Here is a 19,285-nt window from a genome sequence, read left to right as displayed (position 1 = left end):
CTGGATGGATCCCAGGTGCTAATAATGAACCCTATCCCCTCCCTATCCCCCCGGAGAAATCCCTCAGCCCCACCAGGAGCAGTGGCTCCAAGTCCCATGTCCCCGGGACGGGGTGGGCAGAGCCCCGGCCAGAGATCGGGGCTGGAGCTGGAGCTGGAGCTGGAGCGGTGGCTTTGCTGCTCCCTCAGTTGCTCACCGAGCTGCCTGCGAGGCCCTGGCTCTGCCACCGTGTCACCATGTCACCGTGACACCCTGTCACCGTGACACCGTGCCTGCACACACCAACACCCCTCTTCCCAGCCCGTTTTGTCCTGCTGCCGGGACCGGCATCGCACGGGCTGTGCTGCCCCCCGGTGGGGCTCCAGCTGCCCGGGGATGGAGCAGCTCGGCCCCGCACCGCAACCACGCACCGCAGCCCTGCACCAGAGCCATGCACCAGCACCCTGCACCAGAGCCATGCCACCGTGCACTGCACCCTGTACACTGCAGGCATACACTGCAGCCATGCACCACAGCCCTGCACTGCTGCCCTGCACCATACCCGCACACCACAGCCCCGCACACGGCCCTGCACTGCTGGCCACGCACCTCCAGCTGAGCAGGGGGCTGCCAGGCCCAGGCTGTCCCACCTCAAGGCTGGGACAGCATCACCGGGAGCTGCAGCCAGCCAGAGCCCACCACTGCCCCTGCAGCAGGCACAGGGGGCTCTGCCCCGTGCCCCTCTGTCTGCTCTGTACCACCAGGGTGCCTGTGCCAGGCTGGCCAGCACATGGCACAGCACATGGCATGGCACAAAACATGGCACAGGGAGCAGCAGGCTCCTGCCGCCTCCCTTCCCAAGCCCCCCCTGCAGGGATGCTGTCCCGGCCCCGGCCAGTGGCAGCCAGCAGGCAGGGGGCAGGTCAGTCTTTATTACTAAATAAATAGACGTATAAATCTTGTGCAAAAACGTCCGGCAAAAACCACGGGTCCCGGGGGGCGGAGGCAGCCGCGCTCCCTCCCCCTGCCCGCGGCAGAGGCTCCCGGCACGGCCCAGCCGGTGGCTCCGGTTCGGCAAAGCAAAGCAGCGGTGCCGGAGCTCGTCTGTGCCAGCCGGAGCCCCCCGGCACCGGTGGGGCAGGGCCAGGACCCTCGGTCCAGGCTGGGCCAGCGGCTGCCGGAGGCTGCGCGAATCCCTGAGGAGCAGACGAGCACCGTCCAGCCCAGTGTCCGCGGTTCCGCTGGCCGTGCCAGGGGCTGGGGCAGAGTCCGTGGGCTCCAGCACCGCCCAGCTAGACCGGGGAGTTCTTGACCCGCTCCTGTGCCGTCGCCAGCGGCACCACCACCTCCTCGGGCTGCCCGCTCTTGTTCAGCTCCACCACCCGCGGCACTACCGTGGACCACCGATCTGCAGAGGGGGTGGGACCTCTCAGAGGAGCCCGGGGCAGCTCCTCCAGCCCCCAGATCTGCTCCAGGGCTGCGAGAAGCATCCCACAGGATGCTCCAAGCCCGTGGGGACATCCTCACCTCTCCGCAGCCGTCCCATGGTGTGGGAGAAGCCGTAGTACTGGTAGGTGTCGTTCTTGCCCGGGTCCTCGCTGATGATGCCCAGATTCTGGTTCCAGTGGGACCAGTTCACCTCATCCACCCTGCAGGGAAGAGCAGACCCAGCTGAGAGGCAGGGCAGCACCTCCACACCCCTCAGCATCAAACCAACCTGGCTCCGTGTTAGCAAACAGCCGGTGCTGGTGTCCCGGGATGCTCCTCCCCATCCCCAGCTCCCCAGGGAACTTCCTCCTCTACCTGAAGCACCAGCGACGGTCGGGTGTTCCATCAGTGCCCTTGCCCACAGTCACCATCTCTCCCGAGCGGAAAGCTCTCCTCAGGAACACCGGGAAGGAGCGCTCGATGTCCAGGATGGTGGTTGCCCACTGCCAGGGACACCAGGGACCCCTCAGCCACCTGGGGATGGAGGCACAGGGGTCCCTCACCCAGGTGGTGCTGCTTTGACGGAGCTCGGGGTGCTCCCGGGGAGGGTACCTGGAGCTTCCAGATGTGTTTGCTCTCCTTGGAGACTTGGCCCACAGTCTCACCCATCAGAGCGATGAGCATGTTGAGAAGGAGCACGAAGGTGAGGATGATGTAGGTGACGAGCAGGATGATGAAGACACCGGGGGTACTTGGCACTCTCCAGCATCTCCAGGTCGCCCATGCCGATGGTGAGCTTGAAGAGGTCAAGCAGGAAGGTGCTGAAGGTCTGGCTGTCCCGGCAGGAGGGGTAGGTGGGCACCGTGCAGTTGGACTGCTCCTCACCACAGGCTTCACTGCTGGGACACGGGTTGAGGAGGGACACCAGAGCTGAGGGAGGAGGGAAAGGCTGGTGAGTCTGCCATGCCTGCCCCGGGGCTCGTCCTGCCCCTGGCCAGCTGCCTACCTGATGCATAGCCAATCATGAAGAGCAGGTAGACCAGGAGGAAGCGGAAAAGGTCTTTGAAAAGGATCTGCAAGTGATGGAGGGAGAGATCTGAGATGTGCTGGACCACAGCACCTGAGTCACACCACAGGACAGCAGGGATGAGAGCAGGGAATCTCAGGGGAGCCTCAGGAACCCTGAAGGAAGCATGGAGGAGCCCCCTCCTGGGCTGCAACCCACAGAAGGACCAGACCCAGTAGGTAAGGAGAACCCTCCCTACCCCAAGCAGACCTTTTGGATCATGATGCTGTAGGTCCCCGTCAGCTTGAGCCCCCGGGTGAAGTACAGAGCATTCATCCAGCCCAGCACCAGTGCAAAGACCATGACAGCCAGGTAGGCTTCAACACCCCCCAGGTACAGCCCCGCCGTGACGATCACCAGCACTGAGTAGATGAAGCTGGAGGAGAAACGGTGTCAGGCTGTGCCCAGACAGCCACTGCCAGACACTCTCCCATGGCAGCCCGGGGTGATGGGGCTCAGGGAGATCTCTGGAGTCCCCCACGTACTAGAGCAGCTGGAAGGAGCCATCTATGAAGAAGGAGTTCACACCCGGGCACTTCTTCATGAAGAGATCTTTGATCTGAGGGAGAAAGGAGAGGTTGGAGGGGGTCTGGAGAGCGAGACAGCGTCTAGGAGGGGCTGATGCCTCCAGGACACAGAGATGTCACCCTCGAGTCACTCCTTACATGGAGACCCCAAGGAAGATGGGGTCTTGCTGTACTGACATTTGTGAAGAAGAAGAGGACACCAGTGAGCAGGGTGATGATCTCCCCGGCCAGGCGCAGGTAGTCCAGGGTGGTGGTGTACGGGTAGGGGGGCTGCAGGGGAAGGACAGAGCTGAGCTGCTCCACCCCACAAAGGGCAAGCAGAGCCCTGGCAAACCCCCTTACCAGGGCCATACCACAGCTCCCTGGGACTCACCGGGCCTTCCATGGGGCGGTAGTAGGCGATGAGGGTGAAGATGACCATGGCACAGAGGTAGGAGATGACGCTGATGTAGAAGGAGACGGCCCCAAACTTGCGCCACTTGTCACGCAGCAGCTCGTTGATGGGCTCCACGGCCAACATCTCGTGGCGGTTCTGCTGGGACACCAGTGGGGGCTGTCAGTGGGGACCCAACCTCGTGGCCTTCCCACTCCCTCCTGTCCCCCACACACCTCGATTTTGCTGTTGTAGACAAGGATCTCCAGCACGGACACCTCCTCCCCACAGGTGTCCAGCGAGGAGAGGTCGTAGAGGGAGGAGTAGACAGGACCATAGGCCCAATCCTTGAACTTCCGTGAGAGGTGCCGGGCTTCCTCATCCACGATCTCCCGACGGATGATGTGCTGGAAGATCTGTAGGAGGCACAACCACATCTGATCCCTGCCTTCTTGGGACACCCCACTCTCCTCCTACCCCACCCCGGGGAGATCCCCATGCATACCTCAACACCTCTGCACCCTGGGGGGGCCCAGAGGGCTCCTGGGGTACAGGTATCAGAGAACCATAGATGGGTTTGGGTTGGAAGAGACCTAAAAGATCAACCAGTGCCACGAGCAGGGACACCTCCCACCAGCCCAAGGTGCTCCAAGCCCCATCCAACCTGCCCTGAGACACTGCCAGGGATGGGGCAGCCACAGCTTCTGGGGGCAACCTGGGCCAGGGGCTCAGCACCCTCACACCTAAGAATTTATTCCAAGTGTCCAACCTCAATCTCTTCTCTGCCAGTTTAAAGCCACCACCCCTCATCCCATCCCTCCAGGTCCTTGTCCAAAGTCCCTCCCCAGCTTTCCCGTAGGGTCACCCTACCCCGATCTTGCCGGTCTTGGCAGCCATCATGAGGGGAGAGAGGCCATCGTTGTTGAGCAGGGTCTCCAGGTTGGTGTCAGGGAAGAGCTTGGCACACTTGACGAGGAGCAGGTCGTACATCTTGGTGACAAACTTGGTGTTCTCACGGGTGTTGTCGGCGATGGCCACCAGGGCGTGCAGCACGGTGTTGCCGCGGGAGTCCTGGCGCCGCAGGTCCGCCTGCTTGTGCCCGTTCTCCGTCAGGTACTGCACGATGTGGGGCTGGTTGGTGCAGGCAGCCAGCGAGAGGGGCAGCTCGCCTGGGGGGGACAGCAGGGTGTCAGCCAGTGTCCTCTACACCCTCATCCCATCCTGGGGACACCCCTGAGGCAGGGACACACCCAAGTAAGGGACACCCCCGAGGCAGGAACACCCCCGAGGCAGGGACACCCCCGAGGCAGGGACACCCCCGAGGCTGGGACACCCCCGAGGCAGGAACACCCCCGAGGCAGGAACACCCCCGAGGCTGGGACACACCCGAGGCTGGGACACACCCGAGGCTGGGACACACCCGAGGAGGGGACACCCCCCAGGCAGGGCCACATCCGAGGCAGGGACAACCCCGAGACAGGGACACACCTGAGTAAGGGACAACCCCGAGGCAGGAACACCCCTGAGGCAGGGACACACCCGAGGAGGGGACACACCTGAGGAGGGGACACACCCGAGGCGCAGCCCCTCCCCACCACCCGCTCCATCCCTGCTCACCGAAGTAGAAGTATCCTCCCTCATCCTTGGGCTGGAAGAAGCGGCCACGGGCCTGGGCGTGGACATCTGCTCCCTTCTCCACCAGCAGCTCCACGTAGTGCTTGCAGCGGCGCTCGATGGCGATGTGCAGAGCTGTCTGACCTGGGCACACACACACACACACACCCTCAGACCCCACCACATCGCTGATCAGGTCCCCAACCATCCCCTGCATCCTTCCCAGGATCTCCCCAGGCCCGAGCGGGGGTGGTGGTGTCCCCATGTCCCCCCTACCTCGGTAGTAGACATCCCTGAAGGGGGAGTTGATGAACTCCCGCATGTTGCCCGTTTTCTCGGCGATGTCAAGGAGCAGGGGGATGGTGTCGTTCCTGCCCCCGCTGAGGTTGAGCAGGGCCTTGGGCAGACAGGTCTTCCCCGTGGAGGGCTCTGTGAGCAAAGGGTTCTGAGGAGGGGGGTGCCCAGGTGAGCCCCCCCCCCCCAAGTCATGGGGCAGCCCAGCCCCACAGCTCTGCTCTGCCTATAGCCCTGGCATCTAAACCCTGGATGCTCCACCCTGCAGCCTCCCGTGCCAGGGCTGGGCATCACCATGCCCCACACGGGGACCACTGGTGGCCCCACAGGGGGTCCCAGAGTGCTCACCTCGGAACTCCTCATCGGTGAGGCGCTTCTTGTGGGCCAGGAGGAAGGAGAGGAGCCCCTCCAGGCCATCCGGGGACCCCCGGGAGACAATGTCAAAGAGGATGGGTCTGTTGAAGACCTTGAGGACGGGGGGTGGGTTGGGAGCGGGTCCCTTCACCCCTGGCACCTGCTTCCTGTGGGAAAAACACCAACATTGGGGACCAGAATTGCTGCCTCAGTTTCCCCTGTGTGCAATGAGCTGGAGGATGCTCAGCCACCAGTGAAGCACACCAGAGGGTACCCCCCCCAGCCGGGGTCACCCACGGGGTTGGGGCAGCCTCCCCAGTGCTCCCAGCATCCCCTCCTCCCAGTATCATGGGGGCGGAGCTGGTGGCACCCTTGCCAGCTCCCACCTGCATTTCGGGAGCCAAGCTGTGCCCCCTCAAGCCGTACTCCCTCCCCCAATCCTTGTCTGGCCCACGCTCCAGCGCCACGGGGGAGATCAGACCGGTCGGAGCAGCCAGGAGAAGCTGGACGGGACCGGCTGGGGACAACCGGCCAGGTCCGGACACCGGCAGCGGGGCGGGGGGTGAGAAGGGAGGGCGGCTCCCGCCTGCTGGGATGTCCGGGGCACCGCAGCATCCGGCCCCCCACCCACCTCCACCCAGAGACCCCGCTGCAGGCTGCACCCCTGGGTGGGGACAGTGGGTGGGGGCCACGGCGGCCACCCCAGGTGCCCTGCACAGAGGGACATTGTGTGCCTGGCCACGGGCTGTGGCCCCCCCCCCACCCCGGCTCCGGTTTCCTGAGCGGGGAGGGTGGAGCCCTCCTGAAAAGCTCTTTCATGCCGGCAGCCGGGGGCCCGCCCGGCCAGGGGGGCGGCTGGGCGCACAGAGCTCCTTTCACCGCCGGCAAACGGAGGGTGGGGGCAGCTCCCGGCCCCCTGGCACCGCAGACCCCCCCCATGGCACCCCCACCCCGCAGCACCCCACAGTGCCACCCGCGGAGCCATCGGGAGGTTCTGCCCCTGTCCCCCGCTGCCCGGCACCCCCACACCCGGGGGGCTGCACCCTGGGCCCCCCTCGGGGTTCGCCAAACTCACTCCACGACCCTCCTGCGCCAGCGCTTGTTCTCGCTGGGGTGGTGGCGGTAGGTGCCGTAGTCGAAGAGGGAATCCATGGGGGCTTTTTTAGGCGCGGGGACCACGGATGATTCGTAGATGGTGGCTTCCAGCAGCTCCATGGGTTTCGGAGCACCTTTCCGAAAGGCCCCCTGGAACTTCATGCGGAGGTTTTGCTTTCCGTCCCCAGCACCGGGGGGCACCCGAGCTGCCTCGGCAGGGGACGAGGCGTCCTCGCTCTCGAACAGGTTGGCCAGCGAGGAGAGTGGGAAGGAGTCGTTCTGGAGAGACCCATCATCCACCGGACCCTCCCCGGCATCGCCCCGGGGGGGTTCTTCGGCGTCTGCCATGTTCCCGGCTCGAAGGACAGCTGAGACCCCCGGCTCCTTCCCAGCGCAGACCTGGCAGAGGAAATCCCAAAGTCAGCCCCGAATAATCCCCATCCCTCCTCATCCTCTCCCATCGCTCCTGACCCCAGCACTGGTTGGGGCCCCCCCACAGCCCCTGGTCTCCTCGCTACCCACCTGCCCGGCCGTGGGGACCCCCTCACCTCTGCAGAGCCCCCTGACCGGGCTGCAGCGTTCCCAGCTTCAAAGCCAGCAATGGGGAGGGCGAGCCCGGCCCCGCTGCCTCTCCCCGCTGTGGTCAGCCTGGGTGCAGCCCAGGACAGGGCACAGAGCAGACCCTGTGCGCTCCCATCTGCCTCCCGAGCAAAGAAAACATTCCTGGGATACTCCCCATGACCAGGGAAAAGCTGGGAAGCTGCCACGGCAGCGGAGCTGGGAGCAGCACCAGGGCTGGTCACCAATGCCCGCTGATCCCACAGTCTCGGCGTCATGGGGGGATTTGGCACTGGGTGCCCTCGGTGCCAGCAGGGCCACGCTGGGTACCAGGAGGGGTTCAGACATGGCACAGGGGGGCCACAACCCGCCAGAGGGCAGGAGCAGTGGTTGGGACAAGAAATTACGGGTTTAGCATTCCCAGAGGGAGATGGGGCTGCAGAACTGCTGCACTGCCCACGTTGGAGAGCAAAGCAAAGCCCCGAAGGGCATCACCATGTCCTGCCTGCCAGGAGCAGCAGCAAGGACAGGCAGGTGAGTGACCCCGGGCTGTCCCCCAGCCCGTTTTTCTACAAAATCTCTCAGTGGGAAGGCTCAGCCCAGCCCCTGCCTCCGGGGAGCTCAGCCCTCCCTGTGGATCCCGGGACAGAAAAAGCAGCGAGGGAAACATGTCATTTTCTGCAGGGTTGCAGCTTTGTACAACAAGCCATAATGGCAGGCAGGGCTCTCTGCTGGGCAATGTCCTCCTAATTAGGCAGCGTGTCCCATGGCAGCCCCACGGTGGGGACCCAGGGTGCTCCCATGGGTGCAGGGGATGAGGGCTGCAAACAGCCCCCAAGTCCTGCTGCAGAGGGGGGAACTTAGGGCAGTGTTCCCCTCCTCCCCACTGCCTTGGGGGACACGGGACAAGCCACAGAACCGAGGTGGTTTCTCCCTGTTGATGACTTCCCTGCCACCATCCTCACTGCAAGAAATTCCACAAGCACCTGCCAAAGCCCACGGGTCCCACACCCTGACCTCGGGCAAACACGGGCCCCGGCACGATTGATGGAGAAGAGGGGGGTCCCAGGCACCCAGCTGTAGGGGAAAAAAAGCCCAAACATGTCACCATAGGCCAGGGCAGAACGAAGGAGCCACCAGCACAGGACACTGTTCCCTCTAGGAAGGGGCTGGGGACTCCCCTGGGTGAGAAGTGGCCCTGGGGATGCTCGTGAGCCTGGGGAGATGTGGAACAGAAGCAAGGGGACAAGGAGGGGCAGGGAGGCAGTGCTGCCACCAGTGCCCAGGCCACGAGGCTGGTGTTGGCAACGATGGGCTCACCAGACAGTGCCATCAGCCCCAGAGCTCCTACACGGGCCCCACCTCTGCCAGGAAAGGTGCTGTCAGTGGGGTTTCATTTGGCTCCTTCGTTATTTGGGTTTTTGCTTTTCAGCCTTCCTTACCCCATGGAAGAAATGAGTCAAGGTGCAGCTCCCTGTGCCAGCACAGCCCTGGCTCCTGCATCCAACTCAAACCTCCCACCCGCTCCCTCACCTGTGCTCCCACCTCTTCCCACCAAGTCACCTCCCAGCCAGACCAGTATCCCCAGTTAGTCCCCACTCCAGCCCCCCGCAGACAGTGCCACGGGGACACGTGGGGCGGGTGGCAGGGAGGGTGCCCCAGTAGGGGTGGCACAGGCTCTGCCACATCAAAGTGTTCCTCAAACGACAGCGCGGAGGGTTCCGGGTAGGAGTGAATCACTGCACCCACACCGCGTTCAGGTGGAAAGGCTCATCCGGAGGGAACCACCCCGCTTCCAAAATAAATCCCCCTCCGGGCCCGCGCTCACCTGGGCGAGAGCCACAAACTCCGCCTGGTTCAACGCGTGAACTTCAAAGCCTTTACCAGCCCCTTCCCCAAAGCCCCCCGTGGCACCGCACCCGGCGTCTCACCCTCGGAGCGCTGAGCCCCCGAACCGGAGGACCCCCCGGTGCCGCGGGAACCCACGGGGGTCAGCACATCCGCAGCCCTGTCCTCACCCGGGGGGCTCCATCCCCTGCCCCAGGGACTCCGTCCCGGCCACCGCCACGGCCGGGCCGTCCCCCGTTACCCCAGGACCCCCCTGCCCCCCGCTCCGTACCGTGGCTCGTCCCGCCGAGGGTCCCGCAGGCTCCGGCGCCGCTGAGTCGCCGCGGGGCCCGTCCCGGAGCGCGGCCCCTCCCTGGCCCCGGACCCACCCTCCCCGCTTCCCCCCCCTCGGGACCGGCAAGGTCCCGGCAGCCCCGGTGCAACCCTGGGGAACGGTGTCCCGACCCAGGAACAGCCCCCCCCGAAACAGCCTCTAAAAAGGAGCCCCCAAATACCCTCCCCAAAACAGCCTCCCGGGAACAACCTCCCCAAACACCTCCTCTGAACCAGCCTAGAAACACCATCCCCGAAACAGCCCCCTGCCAGGAACAGCCCCGAAACAGCTTCCCCTCAACGATTCCCAAAACCAAACCCCCAAAATAACCCCCTTGAAACACCCCCCACAAGGAGCAGCTCTAATACCAGCCCCGCTGGGAAAAGCCCTTCCAAGTCTCCCTTCCCAAAACAGCCCCCCTAGGAACAAGCCTCAAAACACCTGCTCTGGAAAAAGCCCTCCCCAGGCACAGCCCCCCAAAAACCCTCCAAAAAAACAAGCCCCAAAATACCCTCCCGAAACAACCCCCTTGAAACATCCTCCTGAAAAGAATCCCCCAAAACAACCCCCTAGAACAACCTCCCTGAAACAGCCCCCTACCAGGAACAGCCCCAAAAACTCTCCTCAGAAAAAGCCCCCCAGATCTCCCACCCCACAGCAACAACCCCCAAAACACCCTCCTTAAAACAGCCTTAAAAAAAAAAAAAACCTCCTACAAACAAGCCCCCCAGGGAAAAACCACCCCAAAACACCATCTCCAAAACACATCCCCCTAGAAACAGCTTTGAAAAACCCTCCTCAACACAGCCCCCTCCCAGCGCCCGTCTCCCCGCCCCCTAAAGAGCCCATCCCCTGGAAAAAGCCCCAAAAGAGTCACCCAGGCTGAGGTTACCGTCAGGTTTTATTAACTCCTGCTTCCCCACCCCGCCAGCGCGGGGCTCGGCAGCACCGTTGATAAGGCAGTGGTTGATAAGGCAAAGGTTTCCACGACCACCATGTCGGGACAGACCCCCAGCTCCAGCCCCCCCTCCCTGGCTGAGGGGTCTGGGTCCCACGCTGAGGGAGTTGGGGTCAAAGTCACTGTGTCCTCAATGCTCAAATAGCATCATTTGGGGGGGGTTGCTCACCCGGGGGAAGGAGGACCAGGAGCAGGGGAGGTCCTGGAGTCCCACAGAGCCATCAGCCTCACTTCATGCCACGTGGTTAGGACTGGAAACACTCGTTTTTCCTCTTTAGTACTTGGGCAATCCTAAGGTGAGGTGGGGTATAATTGGTTTATTGCCATATTCTCCATAAAAACCCTAGTAGAGGTGTATTTTTTTTTTTAAGAAAACAGGTTATCCACGGCAGATCCAGCCCAGACTTGGTGATGAAGACACCAGCAGCACTTGTCACCCTTTCTCTCAAGCTTTAGGCTTTGTAGCTCAGCTCAGCATTCATCCTGGTGTACATCTCATAAATGGCATCCAGGATGGGGGTGGCCCGTGCGAGAAACTGATGGATTTTCTCGATGCTCTCCTCCTCTTTGACTTCTTTCCCCTTCTCTAAGGCCTTCAGCAAATCTGATTTGTAGGGAAGAGCATAGACCGAGCCCTATAAAACAGGAGAAGAAGATGTAAGGCTCCTACAAACCCAAAGTTCCATGTGTAGGATTCTAGTTTGGGTTATTCTTGGGGGCCTGCAAGCATCCAGAGACCCCGAGGCGTCCCGTTCGGGACGTCTCTGGATGCTTGCAGGCCCCAGGAACAACCTTGAGGATACATCAGCAGCTTGTGCAAGCCCTTAATTTCTGGGTTTTCCTCTGGAAACCTCATGAATTCTCACCGTGAAGAGCTTCTGCAGCATCCAGCCATGGTATTTCTTCAGGGAGATCTCGTAGGCCTTGATGGCGTTGACCCGGATGAGGTTGGGATGCTCCTCATCCCTCTCCCCATCCGAGATGCTCTGCAGCAACACCAGCATGAACTTCAGACCCCTGGGAGAAGAGAAGAGGTGCTGGGGGTGCCCTGAAGATGGCACATCCAGACCCCTCAAAAAAACCCAAACCCAACCCAAAACTCAGCAGCCTCTGGGTGGTGCTCTGAGTTCCCCATGTGCCAGGACACCACCTCGAGCAGCCCCTGCTGCCACCAAATCACCTTTTCAACCACATCAGAGCCAGCGTGGCTCCTGTCTTGGGCCAGGCCGAGCCATGCACCTCCTTCTCCACCTCCAGGATGTTCTGCAGCGTTTTGAACTTGGTGGGGTTGGAGTCATAAACAGCACGGATTTTCTGAGAGGGCAGAGAAGGAGGGGGTTGGCTCCCGGGGGGACAGTGGCACCCCAAAAGAACCACTGCTGAGCTCCAAAGCTCCCAGGGGAAGCTGAACACCTCCATCTCTTCTCTCTCCAACCCTACAGTGATTCCATCCAGGGCTTCACCCCCTCCAAGCTCCCCTGTCCCCATTCCTACCTTGATATTCCCAGTCAGGTCTGCTTTGACTGGTGAGTAGACGATGGGAGTCCCCAGGCAATCTGTGGGAAGAGGGAGGGAGGATGATGGGGCGCAGCAGACACCCCAAAACCCCGAGCTGTCCCCAACGGGTGTCACCTTAACCATATCCAAGGCTCACGGGGCTGTCACACAGTGGGTGACATTGGTGACATTGGTGGCACGAGGGTGGCCACGCCGACACCCATCACCCGCGGGCCCGACACGGGGTGAGGGGGGACCCCCGGGAGCTGGCTGTCCTCAGTGATGCCTCTGGCCGGGGTGTCCCGGGGGACGTGGCCGGGTCCCGGTGGTTCTGCCGGGGCGTGGGACCAGTGGGATGTTTCCCAACGAGGCTGCTCAGCAGGTTTGACAGGACCGTGATGCAACCCCCGCCCCATCATGCGCCTTTCCCGGGGGGCATCGGGCACCGGGGCGAGGACCAGCCGGGCCCGGGGGTGAGCACCCACCGAGGCGGCACGACCCAGAACCGAAGGAGCGAGCACCCGGAACCGGGCAGGCGCCACGCGGCCCAGCCCTCTGCCCGCAGACGGCCACGGCTGGGCGCGGCGGCGAGGCCGGTACCGGGCCGGGCACTGCCGCAGCTCCCGCCCCCGCCGCCGGCCCGCCCGGTCTCACCGAAGAAGGGCGGCAGATGGGCCACGGCTTCCAGGAAGGGCAGCGTCTCGATCTGCTTGTCTGCCGGCAGCGGCTTGAACTCGTGCTCCAGCAGCAGCGCCATGACCCGGCCCGCTCCGCTCCGGTACCGGCACCGCAACCAGAGCGGCCCGGAGCCAGACCCGGCAGCGCGCTGCCCCCGCGCCACGCCCCCGCCGCTCCCACCAATGGCCGCGCAGCACCCACGTCCCGACAGCCAATCAGAGAGCGGGGGCGGAGATTTGGGCGGGGCCTCTGCTCCACTCGGAGCCCCCGTGGTCCCGGTACCCCCAGCCCGGTCCCGGTACCCTCAGCCCGGTCCCGGTACCCCCAGCCCGGTCCCGGCCGGTTCGGCCGCCGCAGGAGCCCCCGGTACCGCCCGGCCCGGTTCTGCCCCTGCTCCGGGCAGAGCGGTTCGGTCCTGGCGTGTCCCGGGCCCTGTTTAGGGAGGAACCGGAGCAGCCCCGTAAACCCCCAGCGCCTGTCAGCCCCTCCCAGCCCGGCGCTCCTGGAGGGCGGCTGTTAATTATTGAGGGGAGAGTAATTAATCTTTGATAGGGAGCAGCTAGCGGGGCTGGCGTCTCCTTCCCTGCCTCGGCTGCGAAAACAAAGCGGCCTGAACGGGGAGCGATTAATTAACACCTCCGGGAAGGGCCGGGGGGTCAGGGCACCTCCCGCAGAGGGAGCGGGGAGGGCGGGAGGCTCCGCCGGGAGCTGCCGGTGACGGAGCCCCAGTCCCGGTGTTTTTACCGGCTTGTCCGGAAGAACGGGTCGGGGGGTGATACCGAGGGAGGAGGAGGGAGCCGGGAGCCGCCTGTCCCCAGCGGGGGCACAACTGAGGCAGCCGCCGCATCCTCCTCCTCCTCCCAGCCGGTGCCCGGCGCTCATCCCGGCTCAGGTTGGGGTTTGGCACAAGACGCGGTGGCGCGGGTGCTGCCAGCAAGCAGAAACCTTGAACCCGCCTGAAATATTTACAGCGTAACAAACACCCCAGCCTTGACCCGACCCGACCCGACCCGGCCCGGCCCGGTCCGGCCCGTCTGCCCTCCCCCGTCCCGCGGAGCTCTGCGCATCGTGTCCCTCGGCGGCTCCCGTAGCGTTGCCATGGCGCCGGCCGTTGGGTGCGGGCGGCGGGCGATGGCGCGGGGCTGGGCCCCGGAGCGCTGGGCCGCAGAACGGCGCCGGGAGCTGGAGACACGGAGCCGGCAGCAGTGGGAGCGGGCCAGCCGCTCCTTCGCCCGGGACGCCGTTTACTGCTACCAGCAAGCGCGGTGGAGCGAGCCCAGAGCCCTCCCGAAACCCAGGTAGCGGCCGGGCCGCGGGGTTCAGGACGGGGAGGCCGCGCAGGACCGGGTCGGGTCGGGGGGTTCGGTGATCGCTCCCCGTGGTGTATCGCCCGCAGCCCGGCGGCGGTGCGACGGGAGGCGGAGGAGGCGGCGGCGCGGCTGGAGGAGCGGAGGTCGAGACTGCGGCAGCTGCTGGGTGAGGAGCGGGAGGCGCTGGCGGGGGAGCTGCGGGAGCTGCGGCGGGACGGCGGCACCGAGCTGGGCGGGATGCGGCAGCGGAGCGAGGAGCTGCGGGCCGGGCGGGAGGAGCGGAGGAGGAAGGTGAGGAGGGAAGGGCCGCGGGCTGCCAGCGCTGGGGGCTGCAGGGTTCTGATAGGACCCAAACTTCGTTTCCAGGTGGCGGAGCAGCTGCTGTACGAGCGCTGGAGGAGAAACACCGCGGAGCTGCGGGAGGTGAGGTGCTGCCCGGGTTGTCCCTGCTGCTGGGTGGGTTATTAATCCGTTTGTAACACCATGATCACCGTGTATCTGCGGGTGTCATTCGAGAGCCCTAAGTTCTGGTAAGTAAAAGGCAAAGAAAAACGTGTAAGAAGCCCCCTCAGAGTTGGGATGTTTTCTAAACCAGTCACAAACGTGTTCTCAGTGCCCATCATACAACTGTCCCTGCTGCTTTTTAAAGCTGAACCTGCCCTGTGCCTGGTGCTTCCTCGTCCTTTATTGTGCCCATCTGCTGCTCTGAGCTCCAGTGTCACCCTAATGTTTCCCAGAGCTGGTGGGCACCAAACGAGCTCCCCCCTGCAGAGGCAAATCCTGCAGGGCTGCAGCTGGGCCGGGAGGAGCTCTAGAGAGGATCCCAGGGGACAGGGGAGGCTCTGGCGCTTGTGGCATCTGTTGTCACCCACAGGTGGAGTCGGAGCTGCACCAGAAGCACGTGGTGGAGGCTTGGGGTGATCAGATAATGCAGAAAAACAAGGTATGTGGGGGTAGTCCTGGGGATCCTGGTGGTTGTTTGCACCTCACCTTAAACACTGTGTGTTCTTTGGGCTGGGGAAGCAAGAAAAAACTGAACTTGAAGAGAAAAAACGTTATGAAAATGAATATGAAACTGCTCGAAGGGAAGCACTGGAGAGAATGAGACAAGAGGAAGAGAAACGTCGGGTGGAAGAGAAGAAGCAAGCAGAGAGGCTGCTGCAGCAAATGGAAGAGCTGAAGTTACAGGAGACAGAGGTAATCTTCAGTTTCTTCTCAACTGAGAAGGAAATTCATTGTTTCCCTTGGGAATTCAGCAGCACTGACCTGAGCTCTTCCCTCCAGCTTTCCACTAGATTAGGTCTGGAACAAAGTTTACCTGTCACTTAATTCCTGGGAGCAATGTAAACCTCTCCCCTGAACACTGGCATGTTCCCTGCATTCTAGTACCTTTTACTTGCTGCCCTTGAAATACAAGCACTATTTTTGTGCTGTACCAGCTGAGAAAAAGGTTTGCAGGAACTTGTGTGACAGGTTTAGGTCAGAGGCTTTGTCTGCTGGGGCTCCTCACGGTGTCCCTTGTGCTGTGAGCCACAAATTAAATGTGGAAGATTTGCTGCAAGGAGGGTTTGGGCTGCTTGCAGGGGAGAAGAACAAGGTACAAGCTTGGGTACAAAGCTTATATATATATATATATATAGATATATATTCTTCCTTGGTGGTTGCTGTTTCCTTGTAGGCAAGAAAGCTGAAAAAAGAACAAGAGAATTTATTAAAGCAGCAGTGGGAGCTGGAGAACTTGGAGGAAGAAAGGAAAAAAATGGAAGAGCAGCGGAAGAAGAAAGAGCTTGGGTATGAGAGAGAGTGGAGGTTGTTTCAGCAGGACTGACTGTCCCTCTGTCAGCACTCACAGGTGTTCCAGGTGTTCCAGGGAACTGGGTTGGGCTGTAAATATTTATTTTTTGGTGGAAGCACCCAGAGCAGCCAATGAACAATGATATCTGATGCAGTCCTGCCTTTGGTTGGTGTTGGTGGTAGCAGGTGCCTCTGTTGCCCACACATTAGGTTGCTATAGGTGTACTTTCTGAGTGCTGGTGTACTTTGAGTGCTGGTGTACTTTGAGTGCTGGTGTACTTTGAGTGCTGGTGTACTTTGAGTGCTGGTGTACTTTGAGTGCTGGTGTACTTTGAGTGCTGGTGTACTTTCTGAGTGCTGGTGTACTTTGAGTGCTGGTGTACTTTGAGTGCTGGTGTACTTTGAGTGCTGGTGTACTTTCTGAGTGCTGGTGTACTTTGAGTGCTGGTGTACTTTGAGTGCTGGTGTACTTTGAGTGCTGGTGTACTTTGAGTGCTGGTGTACTTTCTGAGTGCTGGTGTACTTTCTGAGTGCTGGTGTACATCCTCAAGCATCAGAGTCAGTTTCAGTATTTCCTGTTTTTCCTCCTTCAGGCGTTTTTTGAAGCATCAGTGTGATGTGCAGCTCCAGAGACGAGCCCAGCAGATCCAACAGGAGCTGGTAAGAGAAAGCACCCCCTGATTTCAATGTTCTGGACACTGTGTGCTGAGGAAACTTGTTCTTGGTGTTTTCTTTGTGCATCTGCCTCTGCTGCCTGTGGATGATCAGTCAGGAAACCCCTTCCAGCTTCTGCAGCAAAAAGATCACGGGGAAGGCAGCCGACTGAGCACCCCCTTGGGTGTCACCAGTGATTTGTAGAGAGCAGCCCCGTGTCTGGGCTGGAAGGCTGCTGGATAGGTGTTCATCTTGTGTTTTTCCTGCAGGAGGCAGACAGGCAGATCTTGTTGTCCCTCCTGGAGAAGGAAGATGAGGAGCAGCAGCGCCGGTGTGCGCGGAGAGAGCGAGCTGTGGCTGATGCTGCCTGGATGAAAAGTGTCATTGAGGAACAGCTCCAGCTGGAGAAGGAGAGGGAGGCTCAGCTCCAGACTATTTTTAAGTGAGCATCATCTGTGTGTGTGTGTGTGTGTGTGTGTGTGTGTGTGCTGGATGTCTCTGCCTGGCTGGAATTCACGTTTAGTTGTTGGGAGTGGGTGTTAGAAGCAGTGGCTGGTTGGCTGGGCAGTTCCAGCAGCAGTGCAGCAGTGAGCTCTGCCTGCTCATTCCATGTGCTAGCACCACGGAGGGGTTTAGTCTAAGTGACCCCAAAACCACCCATTTTGTTTCCTTTTGTGTCTCAGAGCTTGTAGATAAAAGCTGCCTCAGCTTCACCTCACGCTCCCCCCAGTGCAGAGCATCCTCACCAGTACACATCACCACCATGTTTTAGTTAAAGGTTTTGTTGCAGGGGGAAGATCTGTGAACTCTTCAGCTTTTCAGCAGAGCTGTTCTCTGACACAGCACAGTGGGGGTGGATGTGCTGCCTGCCCAGGAGCACAGGGGAAAACAAACCTGAGAGCTCCTTTAATGCACAGGGCAGCTCATCTACCCCCATGGAGAACACAGAGGGGGTTTAACTGTAAGTAGTAACCTCAGAGATAATTCTTCCTCTCTCCTTTAGAGAAGAAGCTAAAAAAGTGTGGGAGAAAAGGGAAGAAGAATGGGAAAGGGAGAAGAAGGCCAGAGATCGCCTGATGACTGAGGTGAAGCCATTGTTCAGCTGTGACCCTCAGAGCATTAGGGCAGAAGTTTTCTGCTTGTCTGATGCTTTTTTTTTTAATTTTTGAGGATTGTTTAACTGTGTGCACTGCAGTTTCCTCAGTTGTGCTCCTCAGGCTGAGCCTTTTCTTGCCTCATCTCCTGCCCCCCAGGTCCTTGCAGGGAGACAGCGCCAGATCCAGGAGAAGATGGAGTTGAACAGAAGAGCTCAGGAGGAGTCCATAAAGTACCGAGAGGAGCTGATCAGAGAACTGGAAGAGGCAAAAGAGCAGAGGAGGAAAGAGAGGGAGCAGGAGGAGGAGCTGAAGACAGCCCGCAGGCAGGAGCTGGAGGCACAGGTAGAGCAGCTTCCCCCAGCCCAGCCGCCTGGCTCCGGGCTCCCTCTCCCTCTGACAGCTCCGTCTCCTCCTTTTCCAGCTGTCGGAGCGCCGGGCACGGGAATGTGAGGAGCTGCAGCGTCAGAGGGAGGAGGAGGCAGAGGAGCGGGCAGCCCGGCAGCGCTGGGAGGAGCTGGTGCGGCAGGAGGCCGGGCACATGGCAGAGAGGGGGCACCGCAGCAGGGTAAGGGTTGGGGACACGGGTGACAATCACACTGTCCTCACTTCTCTCCCCCTCCTTCCCCCGGGGCTATTTCTAACCGAGCTCCATCATTCTTTCATGTAACTTGCTTTTGCTGATACTGATGCTTTCTGTCCCAATTTGTAATTTTTGTTGCTGCTGCCCCAATGTTCTAATTTCTGGCATTATCTGCACTGGTGCAGTTGGTACAGCACCTCTCAACTGCTCACTGGCTTCCCATCTCCTGGATGCTTTCCCTGGCTCTAAAAACCTGCACTGAACCAGCTGCTCCAAGCCAGGTGCCCAGCAGATCAGATTTTTCACACCAAACTCTGCAGTCAGTCAGCTCTGTCATGTATTGCCCAGGGGTTCCTCAAGTCAGAGAAAGCTGGAAGGAAATGAAACTCCCCTAGAGTATCAGCTTTTAATATGCCTTTCCCTGGAGGCTGTTCTGAACTCTCCCAAGCTGCCTGCTGAGCAGTGCAGGTGCAGAGCCTCTGCAGTGGTTATAATCTTTGTGTTTTGCCCTCCTTAGCTCTACAGTTACCCCAGAGCAGCCTGGACCTGAGGACTGCAGTCCTGTGCACCTGAGGAACAAGCACTAAATGCAGCTGCAGACTGAAGAATCAAGGAACTCCTGAAATAACAGTGTCTTTGGAACAGCCCATAATGGCACAGACACCCAGATTTCTGAAAATATTTACTTGTGACCCAGCTAAACCCAGGAACAACTTTCTGCTGGCTGTGGATGCAGAGGGTTGAGCATCCTCAGAGGCCTGAGCTGCTTCACTGCTCCAGCTGCAGAGCTGGGATGTTGTATTCTAGGACATGCTGCACCAGGGCAGCAGAGCCACTGACCAAAGCCCTGGGATCTGCACCAGGAAAGGCTCTGTGCCCCCTGGGGGGTGGGAACTGCAACCCAGGACGTGCTGTGGCTGCTGGGCAGGTGTCAGACCCCAACTCTGCAGACACAGGGGGTGCCCAGGTGGCTTCCAGGACTTAATTCATACCCCACTGCAAATCCAGCAGTTCCTGACCTGTCCAGTTCCTCCCCAGAAGGTGCTCAAGACTCCATTAAGTGCTTTTTTTTTTTTTTTTTTAACCTGTTTCATAAATAATGAACAATTTCAACATGAACAACCATTTGTTTCTTTTACCTTAACAAACTGCTGCAACAAAAGGAGGGGAAATTCAGATAATGATTGCTCTTGACTCCTTGCTGTTAAGGTTGGTGGTTCCAGCTTACAGTGAGTCCCCATGCAGCAGCTCCTGTGGCCTGTTCAGAT

At 60.7% G+C, this 19,285-nt stretch overlaps 3 protein-coding genes across 3 annotated transcripts; 1 reads left to right on the top strand and 2 right to left on the bottom strand.

Moving 5' to 3' along the window:
- Positions 1-894: 894 nt before the first annotated feature.
- Positions 895-9,471, bottom strand: TRPV4 (transient receptor potential cation channel subfamily V member 4). The gene is given in 17 exon segments (XM_030460871.1): positions 895-1,387; positions 1,507-1,628; positions 1,783-1,910; positions 2,020-2,154; positions 2,156-2,337; positions 2,414-2,480; positions 2,684-2,849; positions 2,959-3,032; positions 3,178-3,270; positions 3,374-3,532; positions 3,610-3,789; positions 4,244-4,542; positions 4,991-5,131; positions 5,264-5,416; positions 5,630-5,802; positions 6,711-7,129; positions 9,408-9,471. Coding segments are annotated over 16 exon segments (2,556 nt in total). The 5' UTR covers positions 7,079-7,129; positions 9,408-9,471; the 3' UTR covers positions 895-1,271.
- An 866-nt stretch (positions 9,472-10,337) lies between these two features.
- On the bottom strand, positions 10,338-12,731 carry GLTP (glycolipid transfer protein). Its single transcript, XM_030460917.1, has 5 exons — positions 12,559-12,731; positions 11,902-11,963; positions 11,588-11,721; positions 11,274-11,424; positions 10,338-11,042 (listed from the first exon to the last, which is right to left on the bottom strand). The coding sequence occupies exons 1-5, from the start codon at positions 12,659-12,661 to the stop codon at positions 10,860-10,862; spliced, it is 633 nt and encodes a 210-aa protein (XP_030316777.1). The 5' UTR covers positions 12,662-12,731; the 3' UTR covers positions 10,338-10,859.
- TCHP (trichoplein keratin filament binding) lies at positions 12,660-19,156 on the top strand. Its single transcript, XM_030460670.1, has 14 exons — positions 12,660-12,860; positions 13,342-13,474; positions 13,571-13,880; positions 13,979-14,183; positions 14,259-14,315; positions 14,767-14,835; positions 14,916-15,089; positions 15,571-15,683; positions 16,280-16,346; positions 16,610-16,782; positions 17,344-17,425; positions 17,594-17,779; positions 17,859-18,002; positions 18,535-19,156. Exons 1-14 carry the CDS (start codon positions 12,660-12,662, stop codon positions 18,565-18,567), a joined length of 1,947 nt encoding a protein of 648 aa, XP_030316530.1. The 3' UTR covers positions 18,568-19,156.
- Positions 19,157-19,285: the final 129 nt, after the last annotated feature.

This window comes from Calypte anna, chromosome 15 (genome assembly GCF_003957555.1).
Source record: "Calypte anna isolate BGI_N300 chromosome 15, bCalAnn1_v1.p, whole genome shotgun sequence".
Classification (NCBI taxonomy): domain Eukaryota; kingdom Metazoa; phylum Chordata; class Aves; order Apodiformes; family Trochilidae; genus Calypte; species Calypte anna.
This window is presented reverse-complemented; position numbering and strand designations above follow the sequence as displayed.

Coding starts and splice junctions, on each gene's coding strand:
- TCHP (XM_030460670.1), top strand. CDS start 12,660: ATGACCCGGCCCGCTCCGCTCCGGTACCGGCACCGCAACCAGAGCGGC. Junction 12,861..13,341: donor TCGGAGCCCCCGTGGTCCCG/GTACCCCCAGCC, acceptor CTTGTCCGGAAG/AACGGGTCGGGGGGTGATAC. Junction 14,184..14,258: donor GGGAGGAGCGGAGGAGGAAG/GTGAGGAGGGAA, acceptor CTTCGTTTCCAG/GTGGCGGAGCAGCTGCTGTA.
- GLTP (XM_030460917.1), bottom strand. CDS start 12,661: ATGGCGCTGCTGCTGGAGCACGAGTTCAAGCCGCTGCCGGCAGACAAG. Junction 11,964..12,558: donor CCATCTGCCGCCCTTCTTCG/GTGAGACCGGGC, acceptor CTCTTCCCACAG/ATTGCCTGGGGACTCCCATC. Junction 11,722..11,901: donor ACCTGACTGGGAATATCAAG/GTAGGAATGGGG, acceptor CTGCCCTCTCAG/AAAATCCGTGCTGTTTATGA.